Source organism: Eubalaena glacialis, chromosome 12, assembly GCF_028564815.1.
Source record: "Eubalaena glacialis isolate mEubGla1 chromosome 12, mEubGla1.1.hap2.+ XY, whole genome shotgun sequence".
Classification (NCBI taxonomy): domain Eukaryota; kingdom Metazoa; phylum Chordata; class Mammalia; order Artiodactyla; family Balaenidae; genus Eubalaena; species Eubalaena glacialis.
The window spans coordinates 33,891,787-33,907,628 of NC_083727.1; the positions used below are offsets into that span (position 1 = coordinate 33,891,787).

Genomic DNA, 15,842 nt, shown 5'->3' on the forward strand with positions numbered 1-15,842 from the left:
AATGTCTGTTTGTTCCATGTTGGCAAGTTGACACGGTCTAAAGGATAGAGAACCACCATCATTGTAGGGAGAGCATGCTTCGGGGATATACATGTAACTTGTATGTTACACATCTATCTGGGTACATTTTACATTGTTCAACAAATTTCTGAATTAGACCATTTTTTTAAAGGTAAAGAATAGCTTTATAAATATTAGATAATTATTGGTTCTGGGTAAACACTGGATCCAGGAGAAAAATAATACAAATTCAACTCAAATATAGTCTCTCTGCACTCCTCCCTACTCCCATATCCTCAGGCCAATCTGGCCAGGACTTTGGATGCCTCTGGGCACAAAGCAGGTTGAACAGCTGTTTGACTCACTGCTTTTGACTCCTTGTCGTTTGGCAGATTGGAATCTCTGCTGAGAGCACCATTTGGAATTTTTTTCGCCCAAAACTGATATTTTTGAACATGAAATTGAAATATAATGAGGCACTGGTATACATTCATAGAATAATAGTGCCAAAAGAGAGTGTGATAGATTTATGTCAAAACTCTAACTTGCCCCCAGAAGTGTTTACAGAGATAAACCTAGATTGGTTGAGGTGGGCATGATAGTGTATGAATATGGATTTTCTGAAACTGTGAATATAAAAAATGATACCAGCTTCAGGTGTGTGAACTGGTGAGGAGAGAATATCAGACATGAATATAAATAGAGATGTATACAAACAGGTAGGAAAAAAAGAGCTAGGCCGTATATACTGAAGGGAGACTGATTAGGGAAATATAACTAGAGAATCCAAAAGAGTCACTAAGTCTAGGTTTGGGTATTTGAGAGGAGGCTACTACTACTACTACTACGACTACGACTACCAACAAAAACAACAATCTCAACAGTTGTTGTTGTTATTATTATTATTATTATTATTATAATAACAGCAACAAAAATAGTTAATGCTTACAAAGCAATAGTGTATACATCTGTCAGCACTGTTCTAATGTTTTAAACATAATAATTCATTTAATCTTCTTGACAATCATAAGAAATAAGAACTATTGTTATTGTTTCCAATTTATGGGAGATGAAACTAAGGCACAGAGAATTTAAGTCACTGATTCAAGATCACACAGCTGGTAGAGGTGAAGGCATGGTTTGACTCTGTGGCTGAAAAGCAATGAATGAATCTAAAATCTTACCCATAGGAAAAAAATGCTATGGAGAAATTGAACACTTTTGAATTAAGCATATAATAAGCAAAGCCTGAACAAAGGAAAGAAACCCCACTGCAGCACTATGTGATGACAGCAGAAAAACATACAAAAACTGACAAAATTTCCTTCTCTTTAGGTCCTTCAGGTGAATTATATTTCTTCCCAAATTTACCTCTTTTGTCCCCATCTTCAGACCAGAGTACACACAGATCTAAGCCTTCTTTTAAGGTCTCAATCCTCCTCCAATAATTAGCAAACCACAGTGTTAGAGAAGTCTCTTTATATTTAAAATTAATCACTGACTTTCCAACTTAAGCCCATTTCCTCTTCTCTGATCTTTATTGGAAACGGGAGATAACAAACTAGAGGAAGGCAGTTAAAATTCTAATCACTTTCAGTTTTTCCTTTTTATTTAATAACTTATTTAAAATGTACTTCTGCTAAATCCTATTTTAAAATCTCCCTGACATTAATGACTGATATATGCAAGTTTTTCTGACAGGCCTATTTGGCCACCTTAAACGTACTGAGGGTGAGTTTTCTCATCTTACCTCTCCGTTTTCTAAGGGGTGTATCTTGGAATAAAATGAAGTGCAGATAACCTCATCGTCTTTCGCGTATGATGGTGGTCCAGTGCGGGGATAAATATTGTAGAGGGTTAGGCACTCTGTGTCTGTCACAGCATGATACTGCCAGGGCTTATAATCAACATCATCAAGTGAGCGTTCCAAAATCCAGTTTCCAGGCCGAGGGGAATTAGCTGCTTTCACAATCACATACGCAATCTGGAACACCTGGGGAAGAGTGACAACAACAACATGTAACTGAATTCCAAAGCGTTCTCACTATTACATATCAAATATAAGGCCTACCTAAGGCTACAATAGATTTTATTCAGATATTATTCCATAACCCTATTTTATTCTCTAAAAATATTTTTACTGTTACATATTCATATTTCATACCTTTTGGCTAAGATGAGATGTTCCATTTTGTGGATTTTAGTTCTCTAATAACTCATTAACATCATTTCACATAATTTTTGAAGTTCTATTATAATCATAATCAGTTAAAGCATTTATTACATACCAATTTACTCACCTTACTCTGTTGGAAATTATAATATATGAGTTAGACATTCCATGTGTGGATAGTGCTTGATAGATTAGAAAACAGTTACTTATGTCACCTAATCCTCAGACAAGTACCATCCATTACCGTGGTACAGCAAAAACAACATAGTGATTCAGAGGCACAATCTTGTATTCAAATTGTGGTCCCAGCATTTCTGTGACCTTGGGCAGATTATTTTACTTTGTCAACTCCTAGGTCCCTTTTCTGCAAATTAGGGTCAATAATAAGTACATTAAGTACACTACTGAGAGACAATTTAGATTAAATGAGATAATGTATGCAAAATACCTAGCAAAAGGCTTGGCTATAAATACTCAATAAATGTCATTTCCTTTACATCCCCAAATAGAAAATAACGGAGAGGATATTCTAGTACATGCAGACAACTGTTTGAAACTGGAACATATTCAATGAAGGGTTTCTGTACCTTCTGTGTAAGAGGTAAACATGTGTTAAAGAAAAGGAAAATAAAGGCATCAAGTGACTGTAAGTCAACAGAGTGACAACTGAGGGGAACATGGCAATCCTCTATGTTCAAATCTACATAATATTTGAAGAGGTAAAAACTAAATATTCTGGATATTTTGCGATGGTCCATGTGTGTCTTTACCAATTCAATCCAAAAGTCCAAAAGAACAATGCACAAACATTACCGAATGACATTTATTTGCAATGTCCTGGGTAGAATGGTAGATATAAGCTAGTTTAAGTTATTGTCCCATCATCTATGAATTGATAATATATTGTAATAATGATATATATAATGAGTACACTAATAATAAAGCAGTGGTATATGTTCTTTTTAGTAAATTCAGTGAGGTACAGGGAGCTTGTCAACCCTAAGCTCTGGGTGATTGGGGTCACTGAAAGGATACAACTGGAGGACAAATCTGCTAAAATGTGATTAAAGGGTCTGCTTAGAAGGGAGCTTGAAAGGAATGTTCTGAAAATAAACCTTATTTGCTACATAGTTTTGACATGAGACTTTCAGGAATACATCTACACTGTCTATGGTAAACTTTAAGGGACTGAATTTAAAAATACGAAACGTTGATATATAAGACATAAGACAGTAGACCTTCAAGATGGCGGAGGAGTAAGACGTGGAGATCACCTTCCTCCCCACAAATACATCAGAAATACATCTACATGTGGAACAACTCCTACAGAACACCTACTGAACGCTGGCAGAAGACCTCAGACTTCCCAAAAGGCAAGAAAATCCCCACGTACACGGGTAGGGCAAAAGAAAAAAGAAAAAAAAGAGACAAAAGAATAGGGATGGGACCTGAACCTCGGGGAGGGAGCTGTGAAGGAGGAAAAGTTTCCACACACTAGGAAACCCCTTCACTGGCAGAGACGGGGGGGGGGTGGCGGTGTGGGGTGGGTAACTTTGGAGCCACGAAGGAGAGCGCAGCTACAGGGGTGCAGAGGGCAAAGTGGAGAGATTCCCATGCAGAGGACCGGTGCCGACCAGCACTCACCAGCCCGAGAGGCTTGTCTGCTCACCCACCGGGGTAGGTGGGGGCTGTGAGCTAAGGCTCGGGCTTCGGAGGTCAGATCCCAGGTAGAGGACTGGGGTTGCCTGCGTGAACACAGCCTGAAGGGGGCTAGTGCGCCACAGCTAGCTGGGAGAGAGTCCAGGAAAAAGTCTGGAACTGCCTAAGAGACAAGAGACCATTGTTTTGGGGTGCGCGAGGAGAGGGGATTCAGAGCACCGCCTAAACGAGCTTGAGATAGGCGCGAGCCGCGGCTATCAGCACGGACACCAGAGCCGGGAATGAAACGCTAAGGCTGCTGCTGCAGCCACCAAGAAGCCTGTGTGCAAGCACAGGTCACTATCCACACCTCCCCTCCTGGGAGCCTGTGCAGCTCCCCACTGGCAGGGTCCCGTGATCCAGGGACAACTTCCCCGGGAGAACACACGGCACGCCTCACGCTGTTGCAACATCATGCCGGCATCTGCCACCATAGGCTCGCCCCGCACTCCGTACCCTTCCCTCCCCCTGGCCTGAGTGAGCCAGAGCCCCCTAATCAGCTGCTCTTTTAACCCCGTCCTGTCTGGGTGGAAACAGAGGCCCTCAGGAGACCTACACACAGAAGCAGGGCCAAATCCAAAGCTGAACCCCAGGAGCTGTGTGAACAAAGAAGAGAAAGGGAAATTTCTCCCAGCAGCCTCAGGAGCAGCTGATTAAATCTCCACAATCAACTTGATGTACCCTGCATCTCTGGAATACCTGAACAGACAACGAATCATCCCAAAATTGAGGCGGTTGCCTTTGGAGCAACTGCAGACTTGGGGTTTGCTATATGCAACAGACTGGTTTCTGGTTTTATGTTTATCTTAGTTTAGTATTTAGAGTTTATTATCATTCGTAGATTTGTTTATTGATTTGGTTGCTCTCTTCCTTTTTTTTTTTAATGTATAGATATATATATGTTTTTCCTTTTTCTCTTTTTGTGAATGTGTATGTGTATGCTTCTTCGTGTGATTTTGTCTGTATAATTTGCTTTTACCATTTGTCCTAGGGTTCTGTCTGTCCTTTTTTTTGTTTTGTTTTGTTTTGTTTAGTATAGTTTTTAGCACTTGTTATCATTGGTGGATTTGCTTTTTGGTTTGGTTGCTCTCTTTTCTTTTTTTTAAATTACATTTTAATTTTTTAATAATTAAAAAAATTCTTTTATTTCATAACTTTATTTCTTTTTCTTTTATTTTCTCCCTCCCTCCCTCCCTCCCTCTCCTCTCTCTCTCTCTCTCTCTCTTTCTTTCTTTCTTTCTTCTCCCTTTTCTTCTGAGCCGTGTGGCTGACAGGGTCCTGGTGCTCCGGCCGGGTGTCAGGCATGTGCCTCTGAGGTGGGAGAGCTGAATTCAGGACATGGGTCCACCAGAGACCTCCCAGCTCCATGTAATATCAAACGGCAAAAGCGCTCCCAGAGATCTCCATCTCAATGCTAAAACCCAGCTCCGGACTTCCCTGGTGGTGCAGTGGTTAAGAATCCGCCTGCCAATGCAGGGGACATGGGTTCGAGATCTGGTCAGGGAAGATCCCACATGCTGAGGAGCAACTAAGCCGATGTGCCACAACTAATGAGCCTGCGCTCTAGAGCCCACAAGCCACAACTACTGAGTCTGCGTACCACAACTACTGAAGCCCATGTGCCTAGAGCCCATGCTCTGCAACAAGAGAAGCCACCGCAATGAGAAGATGGTGCACCACAATGAAGAGCAGCCCCCACTCTCCACAACTAGAGAAAGCCCGAGCACAGCAATGAAGACCCAATGTAGCCAAAAATAAATAAAATAAAAATAAATTAAAAAAAAAAAAAAGACCCAGCTCCAATCAACGACCAGCAAGTGACAGTTCTGGACACCCTATGCCAAACAACTAGAAAGACAGGAACACAACCCCACCCACTGGCAGAGAGGCTGCCTAAAATCATAATAAGATCACAAACACCCCAAAACACACCATCGGGCACAGTCCTGCCCACCAGAAAGACAAGACCCAGCCTCATCCACCAGAACAAAGGCACTAGTCCCCTCTACTAGGAAGCCTACAAACCCACTGAACCAACCTTAGCTACTGGGGGCAGACACCAAAAACAACAGGAACTACGAGCCTGCAGCCTGCAAAAAGGAGACATCAAACATAGTAAGTTAAGCAAAATGAGAAGACAGAGAAACACACAGCAGATGAAGGAGTAAGGTAAAAACCCACCAGACCAAACTAATGAAGAGGAAATAGGCAGTCTACCTGAAAAAGAATTCAGAGTAATGATAGTAAAGATGATCCAAAATCTTGGAAATAAAATGGAGAAAATACAAGAAACGTTTACCAAGAATCTAGAAGAACTAAAGAGCAAACAAACAATGATGAACAACAAAATAAATGAAATGAAAAATTCTCTAGAAGGAATCAATTGCAGAATAACTGAGGCAGAAGAACAGATAAGTGACCTGGAAGATAAAATAGTGGAAATAACTACTGCAGAGCAGAATAAAGCAAAAAGAATGAAAAGAATTGGGGACAGTCGTAGAGACCTCTGGGACAACACTAAACGCACCAACATTCGAATTATAGGGGTCCCAGAAGAAGAAGAGAAAAAGAAAGGGACTGAGAAAATATCTGAAGAGATTGTACTTGAAAACTTCCCTAATATGGGAAAGGAAATAGTCAATCAAGTCCAAGAAGCACAGATATCCCATACAGGATAAATCCAAGGAGAAACACGCCAATACACATAGTAATCAACCTATTAAAAATAAATACAAAGAAAAAATATTAAAAGCAGCAAGGGAAAAGCAACAAATAACATACAAGGGAATGGCCATAAGGTTAACAGCTGATTTTTCAGCAGAAACTCTGCAAGCCAGAAGAGTGACAGGACATATTTAAAGTGATGAAAGGGAAAAACCTACAACCAAGATTACTCTACCCAGCAAGGATCTCATTCAGATTCGATGGAGAAATTAAAACCTTTACAGACAAGAAAAAGCTAAGAGAATTCAGCACCACCAAACCAGCTTTACAACAAATGCTAAAGGAACTTCTCTAGGCAGGAAATACAAGAGAAGGAAAAGACCTACAAAAACAAACCTAAAACAATAGAATTCAAGACTCAAATCAATAGAATTAGAAATAAAAAAGGAGAAGTAACAACTGACACTGCAGAAATACAAAGGATCATGAGAAATTACTACAAGCAACTATATGCCAATAAAATGGACAACCTGGAAGAAATGGACAAATTCTTAGAAAAGCACAACCTTCCAAAACTGAACCAGGAAGAAATAGAAAATATCAACAGACCAATCACAAGCACTGAAATTGAACCTGTGATTAAAAATCTTCCAACAAACAAAAGCCCAGAACCAGATGGCTTCACAGGTGAATTCTATCAAACATTTAGAGAAGAGCTAACACCTATCTTTCTGAAATACTTTCAAAATATAGCAGAGGGAAGAACACTCCCAAACTCATTCTACGAGGCCACCATCACCCTGATACCAAAACCAGGCAAAGATGTCACAAAGAAAGAAAACTACAGGCCAATATCACTGATGAATATAGATGCAAAAATCCTCAACAAAATACTAGCAAACAGACTCCAACAGCACGTTAAAAGGATCAAACACCACGATCAAGTGGGGTTTATCCCAGGAAAGGAATGCAAGGATTCTTCAATGTACGCAAATCAATCAATGTGATACACCATATTAACAAATTGAAGGAGAAAAACCATATGATCATCTCAATAGATGCAGAAAAAGCTTTCGACAAAATTCAACACCCATTTATGATAAAAACCCTCCAGAAAGTAGGCACAGAGGGAACTTACCTCAACATAATAAAGGCCATATATGACAAACCCACAGCCAACATCGTCCTCAGTGGTGAAAAACTGAAACCATTTCCTCAAAGATCAGGAACAAAACAAGGTTGCCCACTCTCACCACTATTATTCAACATAGTTTTGGTAATTTTAGCCACAGCAATCAGAGAAGAAAAAGAAATAAAAGGAATCCAAATCAGAAAAGAAGAAGTAAAGTTGTCACTGTTTGCAGATGACATGATACTATACATAGAGAATCCTAAAGATGCTACAAGAAAACTACTAGAGCTAATCAATGAATCTGGTAAAGTCGCAGGATACAAAATTAATGCACAGAAATCTCTTGCATTCCTATACACTAACGACAAAAAATCTGAAAGAGAAATTAAGGAAACACTCCATTTTACCATTGCAACACAAAGAATAAAATATCTAGAAATAAACCTACCTAAGGAGACAAAAGACCTGTATGCAGAAAACTGTAAGACACTGATGAAAGAAATTAAAGATGATAGAAACAGATGGAGAGATATACCATGTTCTTGGATTGGAAGAATCAACATTGTGAAAATGACTATACTACCCAAAGCAATCTACAGATTTAATGCAATCCCTATCAAACTACCAATGGCATTTTTCACAGAACCAGAACAAAAAATTTCACAATTTATATGGAAACACAAAAGCCCCTAATAGCCAAAGCAATCTTGAGAAAAGAAATGGAGCTGGAGGAATCAGGTTCCTGGACTTCAGACTATACTACAAAGCTACAGTAATCAAGACAGTATGGTACTGGCACAAAAACAGAAATATAGATCAATGGAACAGGATTGAAATCTCAGAGATAAACCCACGCACATATGGTCACCTTATTTTTGATAAAGGAGGTAAGAAGATACAGTGGAGAAAAGACAGCTTTTTCAATAAGTGGTGCTGGGAAAACTGGACAGCTACATGTAAAAGAATGAAATTAGAACACTTCCTAACACCATACACAAAAGCAAACTCAAAATGGATTAAAGACCTAAATGTAAGGCCAGACCCTATAAAACTCTTAGAGGAAAACCTAGGCAGATCTCTGTGAGATAAATCACAGCAAGATCCTTTTTGACTCACCTCCTGGAGAAACGGAAATAAAAACAAAAATAAACAAATGGGACCTAATGAAACTTCAAAGCTTTTGCACAGCAAAGGAAGCCATAAACAAGATGACAAGACAACCCTCAGAATGGGAGAAAATATTTGCAAACGAAGCAACTGACAAAGGATTAATCTCCAGAATATACAAGCAGCTCATGAAGTGCAACATCAAAAAAACAAACAGCCCAATCCAAAAATGGGCAGAAGACCTACATAGACATTTCTCCAAAGAAGATATACAGATTGCCAACAAACACATGAAAGGACACTCAACATCACTAATCATTAGAGAAAGGCAAATCAAAACTACAATGAGGTATCACCTCACACCAGTCAGAAAGGCCATCATCAAAAAATCTACAAACAATAAATGCTGGAGAGGGTGTGGAGAAAAGGGAACCCTCTTGCACTGTTGGTGGGAATGTAAATTGATACAGCCACCATGGAGAACAGTATGGAGGTTCTTTAAAAAACTAAAAATAGAACTACCATACGACCCAGTAATCCCACTACTGGGCATATACCCTGAGAAAACCATAATTCAAAAAGAGTCATGTACCACAATGTTCATTGCAGCTCTATTTACAATAGCCAGGACATGGAAGCAACCTATGTGTCCATTGACAGATGAATGGATAAAGAAGACGTGGCACATATATACAATGGAATATTACTCAGCCATAAAAGGAAACGAAATTGAGTTATTTGTAGTGAGGTGGATGCAGCTAGAGACTGTCATACAGAGTGAAGTAAGTCAGAAAGAGAAAAATAAATACCATATTGAATCTAAAAAAAAAAAAAAATGGTTATGAAGAACCTAGTGGCAGAACAGAAATAAAGATGCAGACGTAGAGAATGGACTTGAGAACACAGGGAGGGGGAAGGGTAAGCTGGGATGAAGTGAGAGAGTGGCATGGACATATATGTACTACCAAATGTAAAATAGATAGCTAGTGGGAAGTAGCCACCTAGCACATGGAGATCAGGTCGGTGCTTTGTGACCACCTAGAGGGGTGAGATAGGGAGAGTGGGAGGGAGATACAAGAGATGGGGATATATGTATATGTATAGCTGATTCACTTTGTTATAAAGCAGAAACTAACACACCATCATAAGGCAATTATATTCCAATAAAGATGTTAAAAAAAACATAAGACAGGTGGCTCTGATGCTGCTCTTTTGAGATCTTTACTAGGATGTGATCATTTCTATCTGTGTGCACTAAGGGGAGAATCACGAACCATCATATGACTGAAAGTAGGGATGGTATTTGTGTCTTAGGCACAGTTGTGGAAATACTGGTAATTAAAATACTGAAATACTTCTGTAGTTGGTAAGTCACTGCTGCCCAAGCCTCCCAAATGCCTCCTCTCTCCTGAGATCATCTGGTTAACCTTGGGATAGCAAGGAACAGCCAAGACATCGTCTCTGATTAGTCTGGGCTTTGACTAATTCTACTTTATTGACTATCACTCCAGGTGAGAAATATTATGAATTTATGTTTACAAAGGTATATAGATAAATGTAATTGCAGATATACACACATATATGCACATGTGTCTATAATTATTGGAATACACTTAGACATTTTGGGGAAGTGTAGATATGGACATCTTAAAGCTGTGACCTATGGGGTTTGGCAAGCCGAAGTCAAAGAGATAAGAAGAGCTTTTAAATTTCATCTAATAACCTGCTATATTAATTGCATTAACATAAATGTCTTGGTTTTTAATAAAATTATTTTTAAAATAAAGAAATATTTTTTAAAGTATTGAAGAAAGGACAAGAGTAGGAGTAAAATGGAATATACTCTAGCAATCATAATCTAAAGTATTTGCTACTTCTGCATTTTTTAAGTGATATTCATAAGGAATTATTTCTCTTAGACACTCTGTATTCAGTAACTCATACACATGGAACCTCTTTAAAAAGGAATTCACTGAAGGACAAACCTATTGATTAACCTGATAGAACAGAGAGATATTTGATTCTATTAAAAATCTGAAATACCCTGGTCCTAATTTCTGGTAATCCTAAATTATTCGTGACAAAAAATGATAAAGAATATGAATAAATAAATTGTGAACTCCTAAAGGGCAGAGATGCTACAATCCTTATTATAATTCTTTTGAAATAGTGTGCATTCAATACTTATTAGTTTTAACTGAATAACCAAAATCATTGTAACATGCTTCCATGTTACTTCTACTAGCTTAACACTTTCTTTTCTGTTTGTTAGAGCTTGAATTTCAGTCAACCAGCATATTTTGTCACTTGTAGGAACTAAGACATACATTGCTTGTATGTTCGTCCTATTACATCTCTATGAGTTGAAAAATTTTCTTAAACTCTTTTACCCTCTGTTTCCCAGTGTTTCTTTTCCAAAGTCAAAACCATGGAAAGATAATGAATATAAAATACTGCGTGGTCTTTGGAAAAAAGAATCTATATAAATATTTTAAATTAGCAAATTTCTATCCAGAAAAAAGAATGCACAGATATTTCCTTAGTGGAAAACCAAAAGAGAAATATCAAAGCATAATTAGAGATCACAGGTACAAATAAGAAAAATAAAGATACACTGATGTATGGATAAAGTAGTTTGTTTAGAAACAACTCAGCAAGCAAATATAGGAAAAGGCCAAATTGTCTTGGAGCTACAACATGGATTTATGACTTAGGAGCTTCTGTGCTGGCTCTGGAATAATAGATGAAATCCATGAAAAGAAGTTGTACTAGAAACCACACAGACTCTTTCTATAATTCAACATAACAGCCTACATTAAGTGACATGGAAAAGCAGTCATTGCCTTTGAGAATATGTCACCCCATTTCAAAACAATATCCTTCTTTCATTTATTTTCTATGGATTCTTTCACATTTCATGCAAAATTAATTAAATTAGTTAGCATGTAGTATTTTGAATAAACTTTTAAAAATGTGGTAGACAGCATTATTGGAAAACACAATGAATAGAAGTATTCTTTGAAGGCGTCAGGCAAAGACTGTGAAAATTCTAATAGTGATTTTCTAAGTACGCCAAAATTTTAATGACTTGAACAGAATAATTCTCTAACGTACTCATGCTACTTTTATTAACTCCGTCTTGTGTTTTCAGTATAAAGGCTCTTCAAAATCAGTAGTTATAAAACCTTATTACCAGATGGAGAAAAACCCAATCTGTATGGGGTGCAACAAGGAAAGCAAACACCTCATTATAAGTACAAAAATGCTATGATGGCTAGGCTTCTATAAACCGTAGATCTCAATACACAATACCCAAATTTTTGGAGGGCACGTTTTACAAACTTGGTGGCTAAAAAAAAAAATCCCAAATAATTTTTGAAATAATACCAAATGTTTGACATTTTACTGTAACAAAGAGAACTTTCTATTACATATTCCATTTGTGCATCAACTAATAAAATATCATGTGATTATAATCATATGTCATTGATGTAGCATTAAATTAGATGTTCCTAGAGTATTAAAAACCTGATCTCATTTAGGATGGAAATGAAGAATACAGTCTTTCTGAAGACTCCTTCAGTCTCAAAGTAACAAGTAACATGCAATGACCATCATATGCACTGATGCTTTCCCATCTTTTTCACATTATAGGAGGAGACCTCACAGCCTGAAGTGAACAGCCTAGGAACTTTGGCCACTCTAGATACTGTCCTAGGACAGGATATACATTAGCTCACCTGTAACCCATGTGGGTAAGTCTGACCTCCAGAACCAATTTCTAGCACATGCATTGCTGGGTCTGAATTTTTGAAAAATATTTTCTGCTATGACTCTCAGGAACCTACTTTATCCCAGTTCTTTTGTCCTCAGAAGAATCATGGATCTAGGAAAATGCTACCAAAGAGTATTGTGTTTTGGAGATTTCAGTGATAATTTTGAGTGTCACTGGCACACAGTTAAGAGAGCCAGGCCAAAGTAGGACTCCTTAATGATGTAACAAGGACAGAGGACCTCCGTTTCCTATAGGCTGATCCCCCATGAAAGCCATAAAACTATTAATGAAGGCCACTCTCTGTGGAAGATGGTACTTCATCTTTCTCATAGAACTTGACCTGAATTACTCTCTTCCATTTCTTGTTTCCTAATTTGTCAAGAAAAAAACACATGGCCACCTAACTTCTGCCCACTGATAAGCTCTGCCTCCATCCCCCCGTTGCTATCTGTCTGTGAACTTCCTATAGCAAATAGTTGTCCACATAACAAAATTACTTAATTGTGAAAGAGGCTTTGCAATATTCTACTACCTGCTCTTGCCAATGTTATGGATTTAAACATTTCCACAAGCTGTGATGTCATCTCTGATACGTTTTGAACACTCCTGTGTATTCTTAGTTCTAGTATATGTTTGTCAAATACTCTTATTTATTCATATAGGTATGTTGGCTTTCAGAAAGCAATGAGAGTTATACAATATCAGAACCTGAAAGGATCCTTGGAATCATGAGTTTCAAGCTTAGTACCCACTAGAATAATCGGGGAAGCCTTATAGAAATGTGTGCATGTCTCTGTGTTGGAGTTGATAGATGGAGTTCATGTGGTTACCTGATCTTTCACCTGAGACCTAAAAAGAGGATAAATAAATAAATAAGAAACCAATAACAACAAAGATAAGAGGATGAGGAGGGTTCAGTATTTTTCTGGAAAGTCCATGAGAGTCAGCTGAGGAGGGAGAGCAGAGATCATGGCCTAAAGTACTCAGTACTTGCCCTGGGTCAAGTCCAGCAGAAACTCACAAAGGCAGGTCTGACCAGAAGCAGGGATGAGAAGCGGGGCTGAATATAGGAAATTCATGGAAATTCTGAGTTTAATAGAGGCTTCACTCAAAGATGCGCCCCACCCAACCACATGTAACCAAATTCTTACTCCCCAGCAAAAATTTCTGAGCAATCACAGAAAACAAGTGGCTCATTATAATCTTAAAAATTATCTGAAGAGATTATTATACAGATTTTGAAAATATTATTACTGGACTTATTGGATCAAATTCCAACAACAGAAGCTTTTAAATGATGCTTTAAACTTAAAAAAATTAACCTACACATAACTCTAATTATTACTTTTTGAGTGAGTTTTATGTCCCTTGTAAATTTACACTTACTTCAATAAACCTAGAATAATGTGGTGGGGAGTCCAGAAGGATAGCTCCTTGCCTACCTGTGCTTTCAGACAAATTCATTTACAATGATTTCAAAGATGGAAATGATTTGTGATTGTCACTCAGTTATAATGTGCAGCCCATTTATTCTCCTCCCCCCAAGTGTATACTACAATTGCTGAGTGTGAATTTAGCGAGTTGCAGGGAGGCAAATGCGCCATTTCACCTCAGGGTAAGTGGCTCCCGAGTCGCCAGAGGAACAGAAACACTCTGCCCACAATTAAAACAGATTTTTTATACTCACATTAAACTCATGTAAAGTTTATACATTTGAAAATGAATTACTCTACCACTCCAGAATTTCTAAGAAATAATAATCTATCTGGATGACTAATGATAATCCTTTGAAGATAAAATGTTCAATTGTTTGTTGAAAAAATTTTTAAAGGGTTTAAATCAATGTCAAACTACTTATGGGAAAGTATTTGAAGGACTGCCCCACCTCACTATGCAAGGAAGAAAATCTCAACTTCTAGTTCTGAAAAGTAACAAGAGTTACTTTTTCTGCTCTAAGTTAATACATAAATCTAAAGCAATTTAATTTCTTATTAAAATATTAGGTTTATTTTCCCCCTAAAGCTGGACAAGTTGATTATAAAGTTGATTTGGAAAAATTAACAAGAAAGAATAGCCAAGAGAACCTGAAATGAAAGAACAACAGATGCAGGGATGTATTATTAAATGAAAAATAATCAACGTAGAAAATATTCAGTTATACTGGAATGCTGCTGTTTACTAAGAGGGTCTTTTTTGAAATGATGGATCTGTGGTGGGACTAATGGTCATCATGGCCACTAACATCCCCAAAAGAGAGAACACAGCACCATCTATAAAGTAATCGTGCCAGAAAAGTGAACCCAAATCAGAGTGGGTCTCTACATTTTTAACTATCAGTTTATAGGAAATGAGGTATCCAAGAAGCATGAAGACAGCACCACAGGAATACAATTAGCAAAATCCAGAATGGGAGAACCTTTACTAGACAAACCATATGGCTTATTCTAAAAATAAATGGCAAGAAAATAAAAAATAATGAGGTTATAGATTAAGAAAGCTTAAGAGATATCAAATAAATGCAGTATGTAACTTCAGGTGCATCCTGATTCAATCAGCTGTTTAAAAAATTTGAAGGCAAATGTGATGAATTTTAATACTGACTGAATATTTGTTAGTATTAAAGAAGTAGTAGTAACAGTATTAATTTTTAGGTGTGACAATGCTTTTGTTTACAAAAGAGCTGTATCCTTCAGAGATACATACTGAATTATAGAGGAAGTAATATGTGTGGAATTTGCCTCCAAATAATCTGGGGGGTGGGGTGGGGTATGATAAATGTAGAATTGAAACAAGAAGGACCACAAGTTAATTCTTACAGGTGGGTGTTGGTTACATGTGGGTCTAGGATATTCCTCTCCATACTTTTGTGTATGTTGGGAAATTTTCATAATCAGAATTTTTAAAAAGATTACTAATACATCTCATTTTAATAAACAAATGATTCTCTTTTACATAATGATTTTAACACTATTGGTAATTCAGTGCTTGCTCTTAAAAAGCAAATATTTAATGCATTTTCTTTATTATCTTGATAAATGGTTAACTCTGCTTCATGCTGCGAAGACATGGCATTCTGAGCTCAAGAAATATATCTTAATTCTTTCAAATTAATTATCAACTCTAAAGGGCATTGCTGGTCCAAAATGTTAGTCCCATCTTAAGAAAGCTAGGAACATGAATAAATGGAATCCAAATTGCAATGAGTAAGGTCCTCCCTCAGCTTATTAATGCATTTAGTACTCTATGCTTCATTAAGTTGCTATCATTTTTAACAATGTTAGCTGCAGGTAAAA

At 37.6% G+C, this 15,842-nt stretch overlaps 1 protein-coding gene across 1 annotated transcript in view; it reads right to left on the bottom strand.

Annotated features, from left to right (window-relative positions):
- Window positions 1-15,842, bottom strand: part of LAMA2 (laminin subunit alpha 2) — a 627,718-nt gene that overhangs the window by 403,112 nt on the left and 208,764 nt on the right. The window contains exon 4 of the mRNA XM_061207556.1: window positions 1,751-1,993. Coding sequence (XP_061063539.1) covers window positions 1,751-1,993 — 243 coding nt within the window. The remainder of the gene's footprint in view (window positions 1-1,750; window positions 1,994-15,842) is intronic.